This window comes from Cnephaeus nilssonii, assembly GCF_951640355.1.
Source record: "Cnephaeus nilssonii genome assembly, chromosome: 14".
In the NCBI taxonomy this organism is placed as follows: domain Eukaryota; kingdom Metazoa; phylum Chordata; class Mammalia; order Chiroptera; family Vespertilionidae; genus Cnephaeus; species Cnephaeus nilssonii.
Genome location: NC_137085.1, coordinates 57914614 through 57935246, shown reverse-complemented (window position 1 = coordinate 57935246; position 20633 = coordinate 57914614). Strand labels below are relative to the sequence as shown.

Below are 20633 nucleotides of genomic sequence, written 5' to 3'. Positions count from 1 at the left end.
ACGTGGTCAGAGTCAACAGAAATGAACTAGGTATAAAAACAGCATAATTTGTTAAAAATGTGTGTTAGTCACCATTTTAGTTGCTATGGGGGCATAAAGATAAGTGTTTGGGAGCCTCTAAACTCAAGGGTCTGGTCATATTGTAAGGAGTTATCTCAGATTGCATGTGACCTAGATAGAGTGGAATATGTTTTTTAAAATCACACAAAAATAGATGGGCATTCTGAATAAATCACAGGATTTATGATCGAGGTCATATGTGAGACATGGGCATTGGGCAATAGTAGGCCTCCAGAAAGTTCATGACAACATGCCAAGTGGAAGGGACAATGTAAGCAAAAATATGGTGGTGAGAAAGTATTGTGTGTTCACTGAGTTGAGTTGTCCGGCTCAGCTACAATCTCAAAATGTGTATAAAAGTGATGAGACTTAAAAGCAAGACAGGGGCTGTGCTTGAATGCCAACATGAAGAATTTATGCTTAAACCATTTAGCAAAGGGGAGCGATTAAAGTTCAGTGTGGAGGGAGGGGTTGTGATAAGAGGTGTACTTCAGGAAGAGCAACTTGGCTTCAGAATGTAGTGAAGATATGAGTGGGTGCAAGTGTAAATGGGAAGAAGGAGGAATGATTGAAACAACCCAGTTAGGAAGTAATGTGGGTCATCACTAAGCTTGTGAGAACAGATGTAAGGAGACAGGTATGAGACTGGACAAGTGAGTTAACCAAGAGATAGTTCAAAGAAAACATCCTTTCAGGCCTGAATTTCAACAAGAATAATGGAAAAAGAGAAGGCAGGAGAGGACATTGATGGAGGCTAGAGTTGGGGTGGGCAGGCAGGAATGCCTATGTGTAAGGCATCCTATCTAATAAAAGAGTAATATGCAAATTAAGCATCACTCTGCTACACCCACAAGCCATGCCCATCAGCCAATCAGGAGCGAGTATGCAAATTAACCCGACCAAGATGGCTGCAGCCACTAAGTGAGCAGGAGGCTTGGGTTTCCCTGGCAATGGAGGAAGCCAAGCTTTCCGCACACCCTGGCAGGCCCAGGCCTCCACTCAAGGCTACAAAGTTTCAATTGTAGAAGATAAATAAATCCCAACAAAAATGGCTGCAGTAACGGAGCAAGCAGGAGGCTTGGCTCCGCTCAAGGCTACAAAGTTTCAATTATAGAAGATAAATAAATCCCAGATACCAGGGCCTCTGCTTGGGTTGCCAGGGGGCGTGGCCAGCCTGCAAACCACCACAGGCCCCTTGCCCAGGCTATCCCATGCCCCAAAGGAGCCCCCACCCTGATCTGGGACACCCTTTAAGGCAAACCAGCTGGCCTCCACCCGTGCACCAGGCCTCTATTCTATCTAATAAAAGAGTAATATGCAGATTGACCATCACTCCAACACACAAGATGGCTGCCTCCATGTGGTCAAAGATGGCTGCCCCCATGTGGACACAAGATTGCCACCACAAGATGGCCAGCAGGTGAAGGCAATTGGGAGGGACCAGGCCTGCAAGGGAGGGCAGTTGTGGGTGATCAGGCCAACAGGGGAGGGCAGTTGGGAGGGACCAGGCCTGGAAGGGATGGCAGTTGGGGGCAATCAAACCTGCAGGGGAGGGCAGTTAGGGGTGACCAGGCTGGCAGAGGAGGGATGTTGGGGGTGACTGGGCCTGCAGGGAAGGGCAGTTGGGAGGGACCCAGGCCTGCAGGGGAGGGCAGTTAGGGGTGACCAGGCCTGCAGGGGAGGGCAGTTAGGGGTGACCAGGCCTGCAGGGGAGGGCAGTTAGGAGTGACCAGGCCTACAGGGGAGGGCAGTTAGGGGCAAACAGGCTGGCAGGGGAGCAGTTATGCATCAATCAGGCTGCCAGGGAGTGGTTAGGGGGTGATCAGGCAGGCAGGCAGAAGCGGTTAGGGGCAATTAGGAAGGCAGGCAGGTGAGCAGTTGGGAGCCAGCAGTCCTGGATTGTGAGAGGGCAGTCGGACATCCCTCAAGGGGACCCAGATTGGAGAGGGTGCAGGCTGGGCTGAGGGACACACACCCCCGTGCACGAATTTCATGCACCAGGCCTCTAGTTTCAATATAATTTTAGACTCACACTGCTGGTGTGAATAGTCCTGGCCTCAAAAATTACTAGCTTTATGACCTTAGGCAAGTTACTCAAAGTTTATGCGCCTCAATTTCCTCACCTGTAAAGTGAGTTTGATAATAGTGCCTCAAAACTGATTTGAGTGTAGATGAATGAAATACATATATATGTGTGTATATATGTATATGTGTGTGTGTGTGTGTGTGTGTGTGTGTATGTGTATATATATATATATATATATATATATATATATATATATATATCCTAGAGTCCTTCTTGGCTCCTTGTAAAGGGCTCAGTGAAGTGTAAGCATTATTATTTTTCTTTAATCCTCAGAGCTCTAGCATGTAGCTATTTTTATCCCACTTTATATATGAGAAAACCAAGGCCCAGAAACTATATATTTTAAAGCAGTCCTTTAGCCTGAAAACAGCATTACAGTAAAAATTAGGCCTCCATGCCTTTGTGTTTCAGATTTTTTTTTTGTTTGTTTTGTTTTGTTTTCAGAATTCAGATAACAGTTCTTTTTTGAGCAACTAGTTAGTTATTTGGTTGACAGGCAGAATCCCTAAAGAACCTGTGAATTGAAGTTTTCCTCATAAATGAGATGGAGTATATGCAAACAGAAATGAGAAATAGTGGGATTGTGGGAAGAGCAGATGAGGATTCAGGAATTGATAAATATAAAGTTATTTGCAGAAGATAAAATGAATGAAGAAAGTATGCATGCAAACATATTTGTAACTGTAGTGATTTACTATTTCTGTGTCTAATATTAAACAGGCTAATTTACTTATTCACTCATAGGTATATACAGAACTCCAGCCATGTGAGAGACACTGTTGCATTTTGCTTTCTAGTTCTCTGTATACTAGGATTTAACTTTAATCCAGAGAATTTTCACATAAATGTAACGTCATTGCTAAAAGCATTTTCCAAGCACAATAGATAATTTTCTGGTATTTCTGGGGGGTTGTGGGGGAGAACAGTGAGGACTAAATATATATATATATATATATTTTTTTTTTTTTTTTTTTTTTTTTCCTCAAACTGTGGTTCTCAACTTTTTCTCACCCCCAGCATACTAGCAATGAGTGAGTGGTCTTTGGGAATGACCTCACATTTCTGTTGGACACCTTCTTGATGTTCAGGAGGGCAGTTCCGTTTAGGAAAGATGCCTCTGGTAGGATTAGTGTGGGGTTGAAGAGAGTCCCTGTTGGTTGTAATCTTCTCAAATCCAGGGGTGGCAGTGTTATGGAGTGCATGTTCTCTTTCCTGAATTCAACTTCATCATGCCAGGAGGGAAGGATGGCATTGTGGGAAAAGCACTCGACTGTGTCAGGGGAGCTAGATGGCTTCTTCCAAGTCAGCCGCACACATTAGCTTCCTGATCTTGGGCAAGATACTTATTTGTTAATTTTCTCATCTGTAAAATAAAAAGGTGGCAGTAGATGGCCTGAAAATTGCCTCCCAATTCCTACATTCATCATATTAATGAATTCATTCAGTATTGGTTCATCTTGGCAGTGGGGATATAAAGTACAAAAATCCTGACATCAGGAGACATACATGACGGAAGTATAAGCACGTGGTTGAAGGGACGGGTCATTGCTGCTGGGAGTGGGGACAAGGAAGGAAATTGGTAGGAGAGGGACCCTTTCACAGAGAGGTTCATTTAAGTTGGGCTCCGAGGATGAGAATGATTGTGTCAGAAAGGCAAGGGGTGTTCAGAAGCAGGTAAGAGCTTGCTGTACTCGGGATCTTTTATGGCAAGTAGCCTTTGTAGCTAGAGCTTTAGAGATTTGGGTGGGAGATGATGTTGGAAAGGTAGTTTGGGCTTATATTGAGGGGACTTCAAATGCCAGGTAAGGGACTTTATCATTTACTAGAGGCCCAGTGCACAGATGCGTGCACCAGTCCCACAGCCTGGCCTGAGGGGATCAGGCCAAAACCGGCTCTCCGACATCCCCTGATGGGTCCCAGATTGCAAGAGGGTGCAGGCCAGGCCAAAGGACCCCACCAGTGCACGATCGGGGCCTGGGAGGGACCACGCTTGGGAGGGCTCCAGGGCATGTCTGGCCCGTCTTTCTCAGTCCCGATTGGCCGGTCCCCAGCAGCAAGCTAACCTACCAGTTGAAGCGTCTTCCCCCTGGTGGCCAGTGCGCATCATAGCAACTGGTCAAATGGTCAAATGAAAGGTCAGACACTTAGCATATTAGGCTTTTATTATATAGGATTCTGTGCACACTAGGGAGCCACTGAAGGTTTGTTAGGGGTGGGGGTGGGGGATATGCCCAGTCTTAATGTTTGGAAATTTGATGAAAGTGTATAAAGAGTGTGAATAGGGAGATCCTGCTGTTTGTTTTACTGGCCCTCTTCATCTGTTAACTGATACCCATGTACCATCTGGCATTTATATTGGTACTTCCAGGACTGTCGTTCTTTCTGCAACCAGCACTGACTTCACAAACAAGAAAATATTGTTTGTACTCATTGTTTTGAGGTGACACCAAGAATTTATCTTCCCTAAATGCTCATTGTCTTCCCCACTCCCAACCTAGCAGAGTGGCTATCCCATTAGCAGGGTTACTTAAGGAAAAAGGCAATGGAGTCCAATGTTAAAGGAAAAAGAAAGTTAATGATTTATAAATTCACTGCCCTCGGTTCTGTGTCCATAGATAGCCTCAATAGCTTTTTTAAAAGTCAGGGAAGACTTATTGTAATAGTTCAAAATAAAGATAACTTTAAAAAATAATGATAATGGAAAGGTCGGGAAATATTTTAACCCCTTAGTGGTTGTCACAGCGATGTCAGTCTTAACTAGTCTTAACTGCGGCCCAACACACAGAAGAGAGCATTGTCTGGGGCTTTCATTTTTGCCTGCAGCCCCTGCTGGGCTAAAGCTGCACTGGCTGAGTGCAGGGCAGACACTAAAATCACTACAGGCTTTGGGGATGGGAGGGAGCCCTAGGGGTTGTGCGGAGCATCCACGAGGCCCCTGGGTAGGCCTGTCAACTCCGGCTTTCATGTTTTCCTTTCTCTTCACTGCAGCTTTTTCTTCCAGCCTGTTCGGCGAGTGCATCAAGAGGTACTGTATGTGGGTGCATGCATGCTTCCGCCAAACAGCTTTATCATCCGTGCTCTTAGCCCTCCCTTACAAACTCGTGGCTGTCGTAAAGCGGTTTGATGTACGCTTTCTACATGTCCAACTAATGGAGAGTTGAAAGCCATCCTTCAGCCTGGTGTGGCCCCTTTACTTACGCTTGCCAGTTATTAGCCACCTCAGTGTCATATAAATGGAGGCATTTTGAATGTTTCACATTTCAAAATGTTTTTTAAGATACTGGCTCAATGGCAGTCATCTTAGGAAGCCAGGTGTTTCTGCCTGTTCTCATGCAAACATTTATTTACCTGGTAATCTGCAGAATCATAAATTTCTGGTTAAAGACAAATTCTTTCAGATTATTTGCAGTTGACCGAATCTGTCATTTTTTTTAAAAGATACTCATATTGTCCTATTCTCCTTATAAATTGTATCAGAGCAGATTGTAGTCACCCCGATGTCGCAATGAACTAAACAAATTTCATTGATAGAAACATTGTTAAACAACTTCAAATGCAATTTTGGAAAAACAGTGTTTCTGAATCTGTTTAATAATGTTTAAAAATGCATCAATGAAATTGGCTTAAACTGTGGCCCTTATTACATTATCTGTTCTCAATTACATAGATTCTGCGTTTTATGTCTAGACTGGTTATAAGTAACACACACACACACACACACACACACACACACACACACACACAAAAAGACCACAGCTGAAGAGTGTGGCATATGCCTAATCCATTGCATTTGATTTAGACTTGATAAATCTTGGAAAAGATGCTGTATCAGCTATTAAAATAATGGGAAATGCATTCAGGAGGTTGAGCTGGCATTACTAGTTCAGTTTTCAGCCTTTTTACCTTTTACCTCCATTGCTCTTCACCTTCCACTCTCCCTCCCCCCGCCTCCACCCAGTACCATTGTTGTGACTCCAAATTCTAAGCTATCAGCCTTGAAATGGAACATAAACCTTAAATATGTTTTTATTCATTGTGATCTGCTAAAATCACAATTCAAGCTCTGTGTCGAGGCATTTTTAAAATTTCTGGAGCAGTATTTAAGTGATGACATGCAGTAATTTGTTCATTCTTCTGTCAGCTGTAATTTACAAGGCAATGGCAGATAAACATAGCAACACAAGATTCATTCAGGGTGACACAATGGCAGATACAGAGAGCAGAGCCCTGCCTCTGAGATAAAGTGGACCGAGTGACTTACGCAGTAATTAGGGGATAATTGTCATTAACCTCACAAACAGTAGTTTACCCATATTGTTTAAAAGGCTCCAGGATGCATAATGACAAGGTAATCTGTCAAAGCGCTAGGGGGAAATATTAATAAGATTTGTGCAGGCCTGGATAGAAAATATGCAGAAAGCGGCCACATTAAGCTAATTGGTGGATGAATATACACTTGTAAAAGTGCTTCTAATGGCACGTTTGCTGCTCTCCAAATGATTCCCGTTAATGTGGAGAAGTGGGCTGCTTAGAAAGTCAGGACTGCTGGGACAAGAGGGTATTAGGCATATAGACACGGTTATTACCTTGTGCTCTGTAATGCATGCTTCCCCCTCCTACCCTCCTTTATGTTGAATTTCTGAGTTTTTTGTTATAGTCACATATATCGATTGTCTACTTTGATTAGTCTGTGTTTATCTATATTTGTTCAGTCAGCCACCAGCCCTACATCATCTCTACTTTGTGGGCAAATACAGTGTATAATATCCACATTGATAGCTGCTTACAAATACTATACAGAAATACAAACTGTTAATGCACACATGGATTTATAATTGTCCGTGTGTGTGTGTGTGTGTGTGTGTGTGTGCGCGCGCACGTGCAGGCGCCTTTGCTAGGAACACATTTAATCTGAGCAATCAAAGGAAAGTATATCCATCAACAGCCTTGTGTGTGTGTTACAAGTAATAATGTGTTGTTCCCTGATGAATGCTAAAGCAGGAAATTAATCTTTGTGTGGTACGGCCGTTCTTATACCCGGAGAAGAACAAAGTTAAATTTCCCAATACATCTTTCTGTTCAATCACATACTCAGTCCTCAGTGTGTTTTATGGAATACCCAAGCCTTGCTGTTTTATGGGATACTGCTTAGTGGGTGTTCAGTCCCTTCCTACCCCTGCTCCCTCATATCCTAATGAATATGTTAAAGTTCCTTAGGGTTGTTCAATCAGCTTCAGTTGCGAAGTAATTGGCAGTGTAATACGCGAAGCAGAATCTTCCATTCAAACTTTGGAAGCTCTGGTAACATGCCAGAATGGAGAATCTCGGCTGCACAGATAAAAACTTCCAACAGTTGGAAGTTGTGGCCCTGAATTTGTTCCACGGTTTCAGCCCTTACTTGATGTGTAAAATAACTTCCATTAGGAAAAAAAATTGCACTCATTTTTGCTGTTTATCAGACTTTATAGAGGGTCTCTGGCATTTATGTTTAGAAATGTAAAGCTTCAGCAGAGACCCCCAAATATACACAGGCTATCTTCAAACTCGGCGGCAGAACTTTGGTTATGGACAGAGAGGTAAACTAGAAAATGTAGACCTCAAAGCAAACATGTCAGAAAGGGCTCTGGTGAGCTCTGTGTTTATTGCAAAGCAAGCAGATTTATAAGTGTCCTAGGACTCGGGCTTATCTTTATGTCTGAGGGTAGAAGAAAACAAGACCACTTGCAGGGACCATCCTTCTCTCTCCTCCCGTTTCTGGTGTTTTCTCTGAGGATTTCAAACTGCTCCTTTGCTGTCCTGAGCCATAAAATGATTTACCCTCTGACATCTCGGCCGTGATCATCTCCAAGTGAATAACTGGTGTCTGTTTAAAGGGTTTAATTGGGAAGAAGGTCTTATATACAAATACTGCTATTTGGGGCGGGGAGGGGGGGAACTCAAAGACCGCTGGAGCATTACAGACATTTATTTATATAGATAGTTTATGGAGGTAGAACATTTATTTTGGAATAGTTGAGCCTCAAGTTGCAGAATAGTCACACACTCTACTGGTGTGATTCCAGGGGGTTCCAAGGCCTCTTGGGGACTTTCTTGAGCACTTTCCCTAGTTTGCAAGCAACAGTATTTACTGAGCTGGTTGCTGAATTGGCCGGGAGTAAAAATTAATCCAGAAGAATTAGGACATCTAATCCTGTCACTGATAAGCAGCCCCAGACAGACATGTCAAGGGAAGCATCCAGAATATACTATAATACAGCAACTTCCCAATAAAGGCCTAATTTCTGTCATAAATACATATATTCTGAAGAAAGTTGGTTATGCAAGATGGTTAAAAGGAAAAATATTAGTCTAGGGTTTAAATTTTTTAATTGAAATTATTAGTGCATCCAGAGTCTAGACTTAGATAGTCAAACAATGGGATTTTAGTCAGCTTAATGGAATTTTGGTTTAGTAAGGCTTAGAAAGTGTAGCAAGGTTTTTTTCTTCACCCATGAGAAAGCCAAAGCTGGTGTCAGTGACTTAGCGATCACACAGATGATGGTTAGTTAACAAAACCAGGACTAGAAATATGGTGTCACTCACTCATGTTCTTTATTTTCCCTTAAGGGGAATATGTGTAAGTTATATTAAGCATAATCAAAATTTGGAACTTTAATATGCAAATTCTATGTTAGCCTATAGGTACCGAGTTAGACATTTTATGCTTAAGTTAAGGACTACAGGTAATTTTATATTAAAGGTTAGTATGCTAGGAATAGCCACTGGATTTAAGATTTTCTATTTGGAAAGTTAAATGATTCCTAAGGTACTGTCATTAAATATTAAAATGTATCAGACCTTTAAAACTTTCTCAGGTTTGATTTAGGATGGAGCTAGGTAATTTGAAAAATACATTTGAATCTTTGAAGTGAAATCTAGACATTGAAGAAAGTAATTTACTCCTCAGAAATTCCTTTTTATGTGGCAAAGCAAGGCACCTGCTTTATTTATTTGCAAACAAATGCCCATAGAGGACATGTGGATGGCTGGTTTTAAGCTAGACAAGCTAAAATTCCTGGGCACAGAGAAGAAATCCTGACAGGCCTTTAATAGAGCTTAGCTGGAGCTTCTGTGATTAAATATGCTGTAACCCCAGAGTGATCTATCACAATCACAGTTTTTAAAGTAAAAACGCTATACAGACAGCTACTGAGGAAAAAAGGGGTAGTCCCTCGAATTATATATTCTTATCTGGTTCGTAACCAAGAACATGGTATAACAAAGTGAATTTTTTATCAAAAGTCAAACAATATGTTTTTTAAGAATCACAAGAACCATTTAAAACCTGTGCCCTGGCATTTTGATTAGACAGGTGATCATGTTGGGAGGGTATATTGTTCACTTTATCAGTTTCTTTAAAAAAGACATCTTTTGCACTGTGAACATATTCTCAAATATGGATTAGAAAAAGCAATGGTAGAAATTCATATATTGAAAAATAAATCAAAGCAGGTGCCTAAAAGTCACACAGAATTATCCTGTTGCTTTTTTCTACTGCTGCCTATTTTAGTCAGGTGCCACGGTCCTCAGACTTAAAGTTTCATCCACAGAGAGGCATTCTTTAACTTTGTATTTTTTTTACAAGTAATTTGATATGCCTTACCTCATTATACCACCATTCTCCATGGTTGAACATTCTGAATGTTATAATGAGACAGGTTTAAAATGAGGTTCACGTACAGCAGGAGTGAGTGAAGAATGTAGTCTGTGTACGTGTGCATGTTTGTGTACATGCACATATATTATGATAAGTAACTCTTTTAAAGTCAGTCTTCATGTGCAAACAATATTTATAGAGAGAAGACTTCTCTATTAGCATCTCAGCTAACAAGGATTAATAAGGTTTTCACTGTGACAAAATTCTTTCATGCAAAGTTTTCTAAGAGCTTTCACATTGTGACCAATGGTGCCTATTCCTGTAGCTTCATTTCTCCTTGTGGGGAAAAAGGAGGAATTGGAAAGATAATTCAAATACAGTTCTTTATAATTTGGACATTTTGAGTTTGGCATCAGCTCCTGTAATCACAGCACACCATTTACACGCGTAGCCCTGATGTCCACATGCTGAGTGCATGATGCCAGTCTTGGGTTGACAAGGAAAGCATGTTTGTTCTCCAAAAGGGCTGTTCACATGGATAAATGTTACCAAATAAAGTCCAGTCTTGGTTTTTATGGGGAAGGGTGTTGTTGTTTTTTTCCTGTCTGTGCCACACCCTGGAAATTCCTTCTCATGGGACAGACACCTCTGTCCTAGAATGGGGAGGAAGATGCAAGGATGTGAGTGGTTGAAGGTAAAGGGATGCTCTTGAGAAATTCTGCAAACTACTAATTTCCAAATCCTGGAAATTGAGTAGGGTTCTCCTTACAAAAAGGAAATGTTGATCTTTTTTTTAATCAAGTCTAATTTGAACCATTTGGTGCACTCGTGATATAAACGAGTATATTTCATTCTGCCTCCAGATATTGCAGCTCTTTCAGCTGGAAATACTGGCAGAGCACACTTACAGAGCTCTGTCTGTGTGACTAGAGAGTGGAATAACTTTGTTTACTTATACAACCAGACTGCTCTGATGTACATTGTGTATGCTAGTGGTACATCTTTCTAGTTCAGGGCCCTGCAAGAAATATGTGTTTAAATGTAAATTTGCTAAAACAAGTAAGCATGCCAAGTTCTTTCCCCACATAATTTCAAGTGTTTCTCAGAAATTATCACAACATTGCTTTAAAAATTTCCCTAAATACTTCCCAGAATTTATTATTTTCCATAAGAACTTTTTTTGTTTTACCATTTTTATTCATCTCCCTTTTTTGCCTGCTTACACACACACACAAACTTTGATCCACGCAAACTTAAGATTGCCAAGTCATATGAATTTGAGATAAACATAATCTAACAAAAAAGCAAAAAAAAATAAATGGCCTGATTTAAATGGAGAGCACCCACACCCGTTAAAATTGTTGGCTAAAGGGAAGAGTTTCAAAAGTGACTTGACTTTAGAAAAACACTTTAGAGCTTGTTATATATGGGCCCATCTGAGTTTTAAACTAGGTGGCGTGGCTATAGGGAGAGTGGGACAGGAGAGGACTGAAAGTTTTATGGCTTCTATAAGTTTCTTCTTTAAAACTGTGTGTAGTGTTTAAATGCTTTTCTCCCACAGAGTATTTCCCTCGAACCCCTGCTACTTTCAGCTCTCAGAGCCAAGTCTAACTTGTGAGCACTCCACTTGCCAGCCCCCTCTGCTAAGTTGATGGAATGCCCCCATTCATATCATCCGAGATAATGGTCTGAGCCTATCACTTGCTCCTCAGGTAACCCAACAGTTAGATGATATATTTCCTAATTTCTGGGTCATATCCTGGCACATGTCCACCTAACAAAGAGGCCAAAACAAATGCAGGTGGAGGCAAGTTAGGTGAATTAACTGACTGTTCCGCATCAGCTTCTTCCAAAGTGTTGGCAAACGTGTATGCGTATAGTATGTGCCTGCTAAATATCAGTATTAGCTCTGTAGAGAAGCAATGCCCCAATTTTTCTATTACACATCCCTTTAGTAAAAATATATGAGCTTGGGCCCCGAAAAATTTAAAACTGATTCTAAGTTAGGAATAGATTACTGTAAGTACAGATATATAAAATATTAGCCAAGGTTTATGTTTTTAGATAATAGAAGATAGAAATTATCGTGTTTACTCCCCATGTCACAATGGATTGATGTACACACTACTGATAGAAGAGGATGGGGGGAATGTGTGTGTGTTATTCTGGTCACAGTAGAATGTGGGAAGTGAGAGGTGAGATGGCCTATAAATCAGGAAACTTGTGGATGTTGAGTTATGAGTGTGAGATTTCATGCAGTTTGCATGATTTGGTGTTTTGAGTCATCTTCATTGAGGAATACTTTACACACAATAAGATCTACCAATTTTAAGTGCACAACACATATATGAAAAACTTCAACACAATCATGATACAGAACATTTCCATCGCCCCCAAGAGTTCCCTGCTGTTCAGTTCCTTTCCCTTACCCTCTGGTCTCCTTTCAGAGGATAAGGGAAAAGCAACCACTGGTCTTCTTTCAGTTAACTTCTCCAGGATTTTATGTGATTGGGATGATAGAATCTTTTGGGGTCTGTCTTCTTTCATCATTAGCATAATTTTTTTTGAGAGTCATCCATGCTGTACTGGTTACCAATAGTCTAGTCCCTTATATTGCCCAGTAGTATTCCATTCTGTAGGTTTCAAAACTATTTGTTTAACTTAAGACTTAAACATATAAAAAACTTGACATTCAAGGTCTTGCCTAGGACTATTTCAGCAATTTTCAATTCGGCAATCACTGTTAGTTTTTACCTGATAGCATGCCAAGTTTGAAACTTTGTAATTTCTATACCTTCCACTAAACCCCATTCCTCTTGCCTCGGTATTTGAATTAATCCTGAAGGAGAAAGAGTAGAAAATTCCAACAGGAAACTGGTTATGAGCATAAGTTGCCAATCTAAGGTTATGATGGAATAATTTCTGAAGATAGCACACTGTACAAAGACATGAAAAAGAAAAGGATGTCTCATAAACCTCTGCTTTTGTTCTAAGTGGTTAGCAATCCCTATAGCTCAATGTCATTTAATTAAAAGATTTAAAATTATATCAAAGGGAAAATACTAGTACATATATGTTTTTTGGTTTTGGCTAATCATTTTAGGATTTTCCTTTAAATTATGCCTTAAATTTGACTGACAAGAAGTTCATATACTAGAACTGAAAATTAAGTTATTCTGCATCTGTCTTTAAAATTAAATTTTCTGCTTAATAATTTGACTACTACTAGGGAAAATTGGCCCTAGATCTCTGCTGTGTTCAATGCTCCTCCCTCATGCCATGCATGGACAGAAAGAAAGGTATTGCTTTTCCTCCACACTGTGACATGGTAGCAGCCTGCCATCAACACAGATGGAATCCTTCTTGGACTGAGGAGTCTCTGGGCTTGAGGTCTCCTAACAGTCTAGTTATCCCGAAACTTCTTATCTGGTCTTTCTTCCATGTCTTTGCATCCTTTCCTTCCCTATCCCTCTCTCCCAAAAAAAAATTCAGCCTTACTTTACTTTGGTTTTAAAACTACAAGTCATGTAGGATGCTTTGATGTGAAGAAAGGGCTCAAATAAAATCATTCACACCATGGCAGTTGATCCTACTCCAAAAAAAGACTTTTTAAAACCACTCTGCAGAGCCATAGAGAACTGGCTGCCAGGTTTGCACCGTGCGATAATCACTGGTTCTGATGAAATACAAAAAAGGAAGTCTTTTCATGTAACATGCTTAAATATAAATATTTTAAGTGTTTTATACTTTTTCTGAACCCAGTAAGACTGGCTTATAAGTCTGGATTATTTGGTGTTACTCCTCTTTTAATTAGTAGTATACCCAGTTATTTTAGCAGGAAATCAATATTTATAATAATACCTTCCATTTCACTTAACAGGGTAAATCTTATTATCCTCATTTTGTAAATAACAATTCCCCATGTAAAGGGTTAAAGGTCACTCAACTCTGTTTACAAATGGGAAAGCCCAAAGGCATTGACTCACCAACTGCAAAATCGAATGAGAAAGACAAGTGTCCAGTTGTACACGTATGTAATTTATTATTCATGCCCAAGACCAGTGTTCCAGTATGGGTTGGTCAGCAGTCAGGATATTTAAACTGGCTTACCAGACTGAGTTTTTGTTTTATTGACATTTATTCGGTGATAATACCTAATTCTTTGTATAGCCCTTATTCACTCTGGTAGAGTTTGACATGGCAAGGGGGCCTCGGTTTTACATCTGTACTTCTCAAACTATCTGTGAGGAAGGATCAGTTTCCCCCTAATCAGTCTTGAGTTAAATAAAATAGAAATAAGTTACTAAAAAAATCGTAGCTTTAGATGTTGCAGCAGTATCAAATTGTCCTAAAGGATTCCAAATGGTTAATCTCAATCATTTGCAGGCTGGTTTACAAAAGGGGGCGCAGAGGGATTCAGACCGGCACTGGTCCTTTCTGAATAGCATATGACCATGCATGGAAATTCTGGCCTTACCTGAGAAGTCGTAAGCCACTGTTGGAGCACCATTGCACCAGACCATGCTTATTTCTGTCACAAACAGAAAAAAAGAACCAGGGCTTCCCTCTTTTCCCTTTGATGATTTCTAGCTCCCTTCAACCAGTTTATCCAAGGATAGTGCTAAGACTGGTAGCCACTCCTAGCACAGCTCTTGCAGACCCATTATGCTGCTAAGAAACTCACCTTTGCTTTTTGCTGCAGTTTCACCTCTTAGGAACATGATAGCATTAGATCATCTTGGTCAACTATGAGCGATCGCTTCTTTGGAAAGAACTTCAGCGGCATGTCATCTAGCCTGCATTCAGGCAGTGCCCTCTCAGGGGGACTCCCGTTTGAGTGTCTAATGTAGATATTTGTCCTGTTCCCATGCACGTTTGTTTACAATGATGTTGTGTGGGCCTTTGTGTCAGTATAAATTGCTTGCTTCTCTTACCTCTGTAAATGAAGCGTCTCTTTTATCACTCAGGCTACCAACAAAGTTCTGCGTCTTGCTTACCTGGACCTCTGCCACCAGAAGTAAGTAGTTTAGCAGAGACAGCTACTCTGGACTAGAAGATACGGAAAGGCAGCAGTTTCAGCAATAGCAGCAGGCATCCTGGCAGGCCAGGGGAACAGAGAGACCATATGGGACTGCTGTGCATGCTGGGTGAGGGGAGACAGGAGGGGGACGGACAGGAGATGCCTCAGGTGGGTTTGATCAGTTGCTATGGTTTCTAAGGCCAGTGTTAATAGCAGCGGCTGGCAGCTGTATCAGTACATTATCGACCTGCAGATTTGGGTGCAGGCTTCCTGGGAAGAACCGGAGGAAGAAATGACTGTACGCTGCTCAGGGTTGGTTTCAGCTTGAGGAACAACCCATCGTGAAAGGCTCCAATAAAAGAACAGTCAAGGGAGTGGGTGTGATGGGAAAGGAATAAGGGTGTAGAAGAGGGCATTACTGTGCTCTGGAGACCAGCGCTGTTCAGGAGAAGCTCTCTACCTTCTCATCACAAACTCAGTGTGCTCCCCTGGGAAGTGGCGTCGTGGAGCAACAGTCACTATGCTCAGGGAACTGGGAGTCAGAATTTCTGGGTGCAAGTCCTGGACCCCAAGTTAGCATCTTGGCAACCTTAACAAGCCATCTCACCTTTCTTCACCTCTGGTTTCTCATCCGTTAAACATTCACTGAGCTCTGGAAGCTGTTACGAGGTTCAAATGAGATAATCTATACAAAAATCACAATTTAAAATTTCTACAACACCAACCCTCTCCCTTCCTTACCCTTTTCCCCTGCCCCCATGAAGACCAGTCTAAGGTAGACTAATTGCTAAAAATGACACTTTTAAAAACACACGTCTAATTCAGGACTCCAGGATCATCCAGATCACCATGTACCCACAATATTATATTGACTATTTTGAGCATATAGCTGCATGAGAGCATTTGATCTGAAGGCTGGTTTTATCTACAGGATGACAGAGGGACATCTGTGTTTGAAAATTCATAAGAATGGACACCCAGGGGCACATACCTACACATACACTTTATGTAAAATAATAGAATGCTAGGAGTCAGCCTTATAAGGAATAGCCTATAATTATCAGAGCTTCTTTTTTAAGTAACTTAAGTAAATGACAAATTTCTCCTTATAATCAAATTGGTTATCATGGTTCAGACCATATGATTGTGGTCCAGAGAGAATTTTATATCGCAAGGCTGAGTAGAACTGCCTATGAAAGAAAATTTTCTATTATAAAAGTAGTACAATTCCCTTTATCCTGCTTCCCCTAATCTAATATCTAACATATGCATAGTAAAATTGTTGAAACCAAGAACTTAAGATTGATACCATACTATTAACTAATCTAGAGACCCTATTCAAATGTTCTAGTTTTCCCACTAATGTCCTTTTTCTGGTCTCAGATTTCACATTGTGTTTCTTTCTTTGTCTTTAAAAAAAAGTCTTTCCTAACTTTACACTTGGAAGAGTACTACCCACTGTTGCGTAGAGTGCTCTTTAATTTTGGTTTATCTGGTGTTTTCTCATGATTCAATTGAGGTTATAAATTTTTGACAAGAAAACCACAAAAGAAATGATGTGTCCTTCTCAGTGGATAGAGCGGAAGGTACATGATGACATGCATCACGGGTAATGTTAGCTTTGATCACTTAGTTAAGGTGGTGTCTGTTAGGTTTCTCCATTATAAACTTGGGATTTTTCTCTTTGCAATTAATAAGAATCTTTTTTGTTGTTGCTTTCTTAATTGATGGTTAAGGTTGGAGCAAGTGTCATTCAGAAAAGGTTGCAAAGTGTCCTGTCCTGGTGGAAAGAAGCTGTGCCTTAGAAAACGATGGAGTCATTATTTAAGTGTTTGAATAGATTTCTCTCAATCCATGCTGAAACGGATTGCCTGACATTACATTGCAGGATTTTTAAGTCCTACCTCCAGGCAAATCTCATAGTTACTAGCAAAAATGAAAGTGTGAAATGCTTTTTAATGTATATTTAACAACACATAGTCTGGTGATTACTGATGTGTATTCTCCGTGGACTCCCTTTGCTATCAGAGGAGGATGTTAAGAGACAACATTTTTACACATTTATTCTATCTAAATCCATCACAGGTTTACTTTCCAAATATCTGTAACTGTCATTTATAACAAGAGCATAAAAATCAAATACTTTAATTCTAACTCAAACTTTGAATCGTAGGATTGCAATCAATTTTCTGGACAAGTACAGTTACTGTTTTTTTCTTACTCTACCTTATAAAATTTGCAGATCCCACTATTAAATGGCACTAGAATGCAGCCATTAAAAAAAGAAAAATATATATGGCTTAGTAATGGGGGTGTAGGAGGTAATGTCACTTTATTCATCTTTTTTATTTAGAAATTCACATAATAGCTCCTACTTAAAGGAATTTTCATTGTTGAATCCAGTGTCATGTCTGCGTGTGTTGAAGAAATAAAATTCACAAAATGTATTTAATTTCTTCCTACAGTGTCATTATTTAATAAGGATTAAGGTACCATATTTTTTGCTTTTTTACTGGGTTGCACAGCAAGAGTTCACGTCTTGTACTAATGTATGCTAAATATTTGCATAGTATAGAGACCATTATTATTAAAATAGCCGTAGTGAAGGCGTTTAGATCACAGAGCCCAGTGGTCTACATTTTGTTTGTTTTGACATTGTTAAACTCGGTCTGTTTCTCTAACTGTGACTCTAATGACTACATTTGCATGGCAGAAAAGTTTGCTTGGTGGGTCGACTTTTATTAACAGTGTCTGCATGTTATTTTCTGCTCTCGGTGTTCCATGAGCAGACAGAGCACCTTCAGTTCCATTGAATAGTTATACACAATCAATAAGTTTCTGTGTTTGTCTTTGTTGTTTCTTTGATGTGGCCTCTAGGATGCTGCCGGCAAGGTGCTGGACCGCTGGGCCATCATGTCTCGAGAAGAGGAAATCATCACCCTTCAGCAGTTTCTGCGGTTTGGAGAAACCAAATCCATTGTAGAGTTGATGGCAATTCAGGAGAAAGAAGGGCAGGCCGTGGCCGTACCGTCTTCAAAGACAGACTCAGACATTAGGACTTTCATTGAGAGCAATAATCGCACCAGGAGTCCCAGCCTCCTTTCTCACCTAGAGAACAGCAACCCTTCCAGCATTCATCACTTCGAAAACATCCCCAACAGCCTTGCATTTCTGCTTCCATTCCAGTACATAAACCCAGTCTCGGCCCCACTGCTAGGATTGCCTCCAAACGGGCTCCTGTTAGAGCAACCAGGACTGAGGCTGCGGGAACCCAGCCTTTCAACCCAGAATGAGTATAATGAGAGCAGTGAGTCTGAAGTATCTCCCACACCTTATAAGAATGATCAGACTCCCAATAGAAACGCCCTGACCAGCATTACTAACGTGGAGCCCAAAACCGAGCCAGCCTGCGTGTCCCCCATTCAGAATTCTGCCCCCATCAGTGACCTGACCAAAACAGAACACCCAAAAAGCTCATTCCGGATCCACCGGATGAGAAGGATGGGGTCAGCCTCTAGGAAAGGAAGAGTGTTCTGTAACGCATGTGGGAAGACATTCTATGATAAAGGTACTCTCAAAATTCATTACAATGCTGTTCACCTGAAGATCAAACATCGATGCACCATTGAAGGTTGCAACATGGTCTTTAGCTCCCTCCGAAGCCGCAATCGTCACAGTGCAAACCCTAACCCTCGCCTCCACATGCCTATGCTAAGGAATAACCGAGACAAAGATTTAATCCGGGCCACATCAGGAGCTGCCACCCCAGTCATAGCAAGTACAAAATCAAATCTCACACTCACCAGCCCCGGCCGGCCCCCGATGGGTTTTACCACTCCCCCACTAGACCCCGTCTTACAGAACCCTCTCCCCAGCCAGATGGTGTTTTCTGGGCTAAAGACTGTCCAACCAGTTCCTCCATTTTATAGAAGTTTACTCACTCCAGGAGAAATGGTGAGTCCTCCCACCTCCCTCCCGACCAGTCCCCTCATTCCAACCAGTGGTGCCATAGAGCAGCACCCCGTGCCACCCTCTGAGCCAGCAGCGCCAGTAGTGATGATGGCCACTCATGAGCCCAGTGCCGACCTGGTCCCCAAGAAGAAGCCCAGGAAGTCCAGCATGCCTGTGAAGATCGAGAAGGAAATCATCGATACCGCCGATGAGTTTGACGATGAGGACGATGACCCCAATGACCCTGGAGCTGTGGTCAATGACGTGAGCCATGACAATCATTGCCACTCCCAAGAGGAGATGAGTCCAGGCATGTCTGTGCAGGACTTTTCTAAGCACAGCAGGTCCCGGTGCATTTCAAGGACTGAAATACGAAGGGCTGACAGCATGACTTCTGAGGATCAAGAACCTGAGCGGGACTATGAGAACGAGTCCGAGTCTTCCGAGCCCAAACTAGGTGAGGAATCCATGGAGGGGGATGAGCACATGCACAGCGAAGTGAGCGAAAAGGTCCTGATGAGCAGTGAGAGGCCCGACGAGAACCACAGTGAGCCCTCTCACCAGGACATCATCAAGGTGAAGGAAGAATTTGCAGATCCCACTTATGACATGTATTACATGAGCCAGTACGGACTATACAATGGTGGGGGGGCCAGCATGGCGGCCCTGCACGAAAGTTTTGCCTCCTCTCTGAATTACGGCAGCCCTCAGAAGTTCTCCCCAGAAGGTGACCTGTGTTCCAGCCCAGACCCCAAAATCTGTTATGTGTGCAAGAAGAGTTTCAAAAGCTCCTACAGCGTGAAGCTTCACTACAGGAATGTTCACTTAAAAGAGATGCATGTCTGCACGGTGGCTGGCTGCAACGCTGCCTTCCCCTCTCGCCGGAGCAGAGACAGGTCAGTAAATCTCCATTGGCTGCTCCTGCTGGGGGGAGGGGGCCTGTCATTAAAAAATCCAACTTAGATGTTTTGATGCACTAAGATTGTCCACAGTGACCACACGATAACCAAGCTGCCATGCTCATGAAGGATTGTTGCAGTTGGTGCTTGTTATGATTAAGCATGCAGAATCATATGCCATCTTACCCAGTAATGCACGCCATTTTTCTCTGTGCTCTGTGTATGTGTGTGTGTGTATGTTTTTCCATGCATCTAGGTGTGTGAATCAGTTAACTGTGTACACAGTTCCCTGCTTCCCCATGAACCTTCACTTAGAAGCCTCAGCTTCTGTTATAAATATTTCTGCTTTGCCTTGTGGCTTTTATTAATTAAATCAATATATTATCTTCATACACACATATTTATCCAATATAGAAACAGAAATTTACGGATGGAAAGAACCATAGGTCCAGGACATCGAGACAGCCTGCATCTCCGTAGGTATAACCAGAAATGTTATCATTCTTACATGAGTATTTAGTGTGTCCTTGAATTCTTTGAGTCACAAAAGTATCAGAAGAAAATGGGACCAAAGTAATTGTTCATATGGGGAAATGGTGTGGTGATATGGGTTTCTTTATGTTAGCTTCCCAATGTCTTTGAGCACATCTCCAAAACACAGTCTATCATGGGAATTATGCACACAGAAGGGGAGGCATGCATATACTCTTAGGAGCAGTTAGAATATATTCTGTCCAGCCTTCAGATGACATCACACCTTAGCTATGTAGCTGCAGCTCTGAAACAGTTGGGCTTAAACAGAAGCAGCTGGTCCTAAACCTACAATGTTCTTTTTCAGCCCTAAAGAAAATGTAATATAAATGGAATGTGTCAAGGTGGTCAGTGGTGGGGAACCGCAGTTACCCTGCCCTGGAGGAGATAAGCTTGTGAGCAGATCATTTACATAACACACCAGCCCAACCAGAGACACACCAGTTAATT

General features: G+C 41.6%; 1 protein-coding gene across 8 annotated transcripts in view; it reads left to right on the top strand.

Annotated features, from left to right (window-relative positions):
• Nucleotides 1-20633, top strand: part of BNC2 (basonuclin zinc finger protein 2) — a 424606-nt gene that overhangs the window by 386220 nt on the left and 17753 nt on the right. For all 8 annotated transcript variants that reach the window (XM_079789736.1, XM_079789740.1, XM_079789737.1 and 5 more), the window contains one exon: nt 17680-19649. In XM_079789736.1, the coding sequence (XP_079645862.1) occupies nt 17680-19649 (1970 nt within the window). The remainder of the gene's footprint in view (nt 1-17679; nt 19650-20633) is intronic.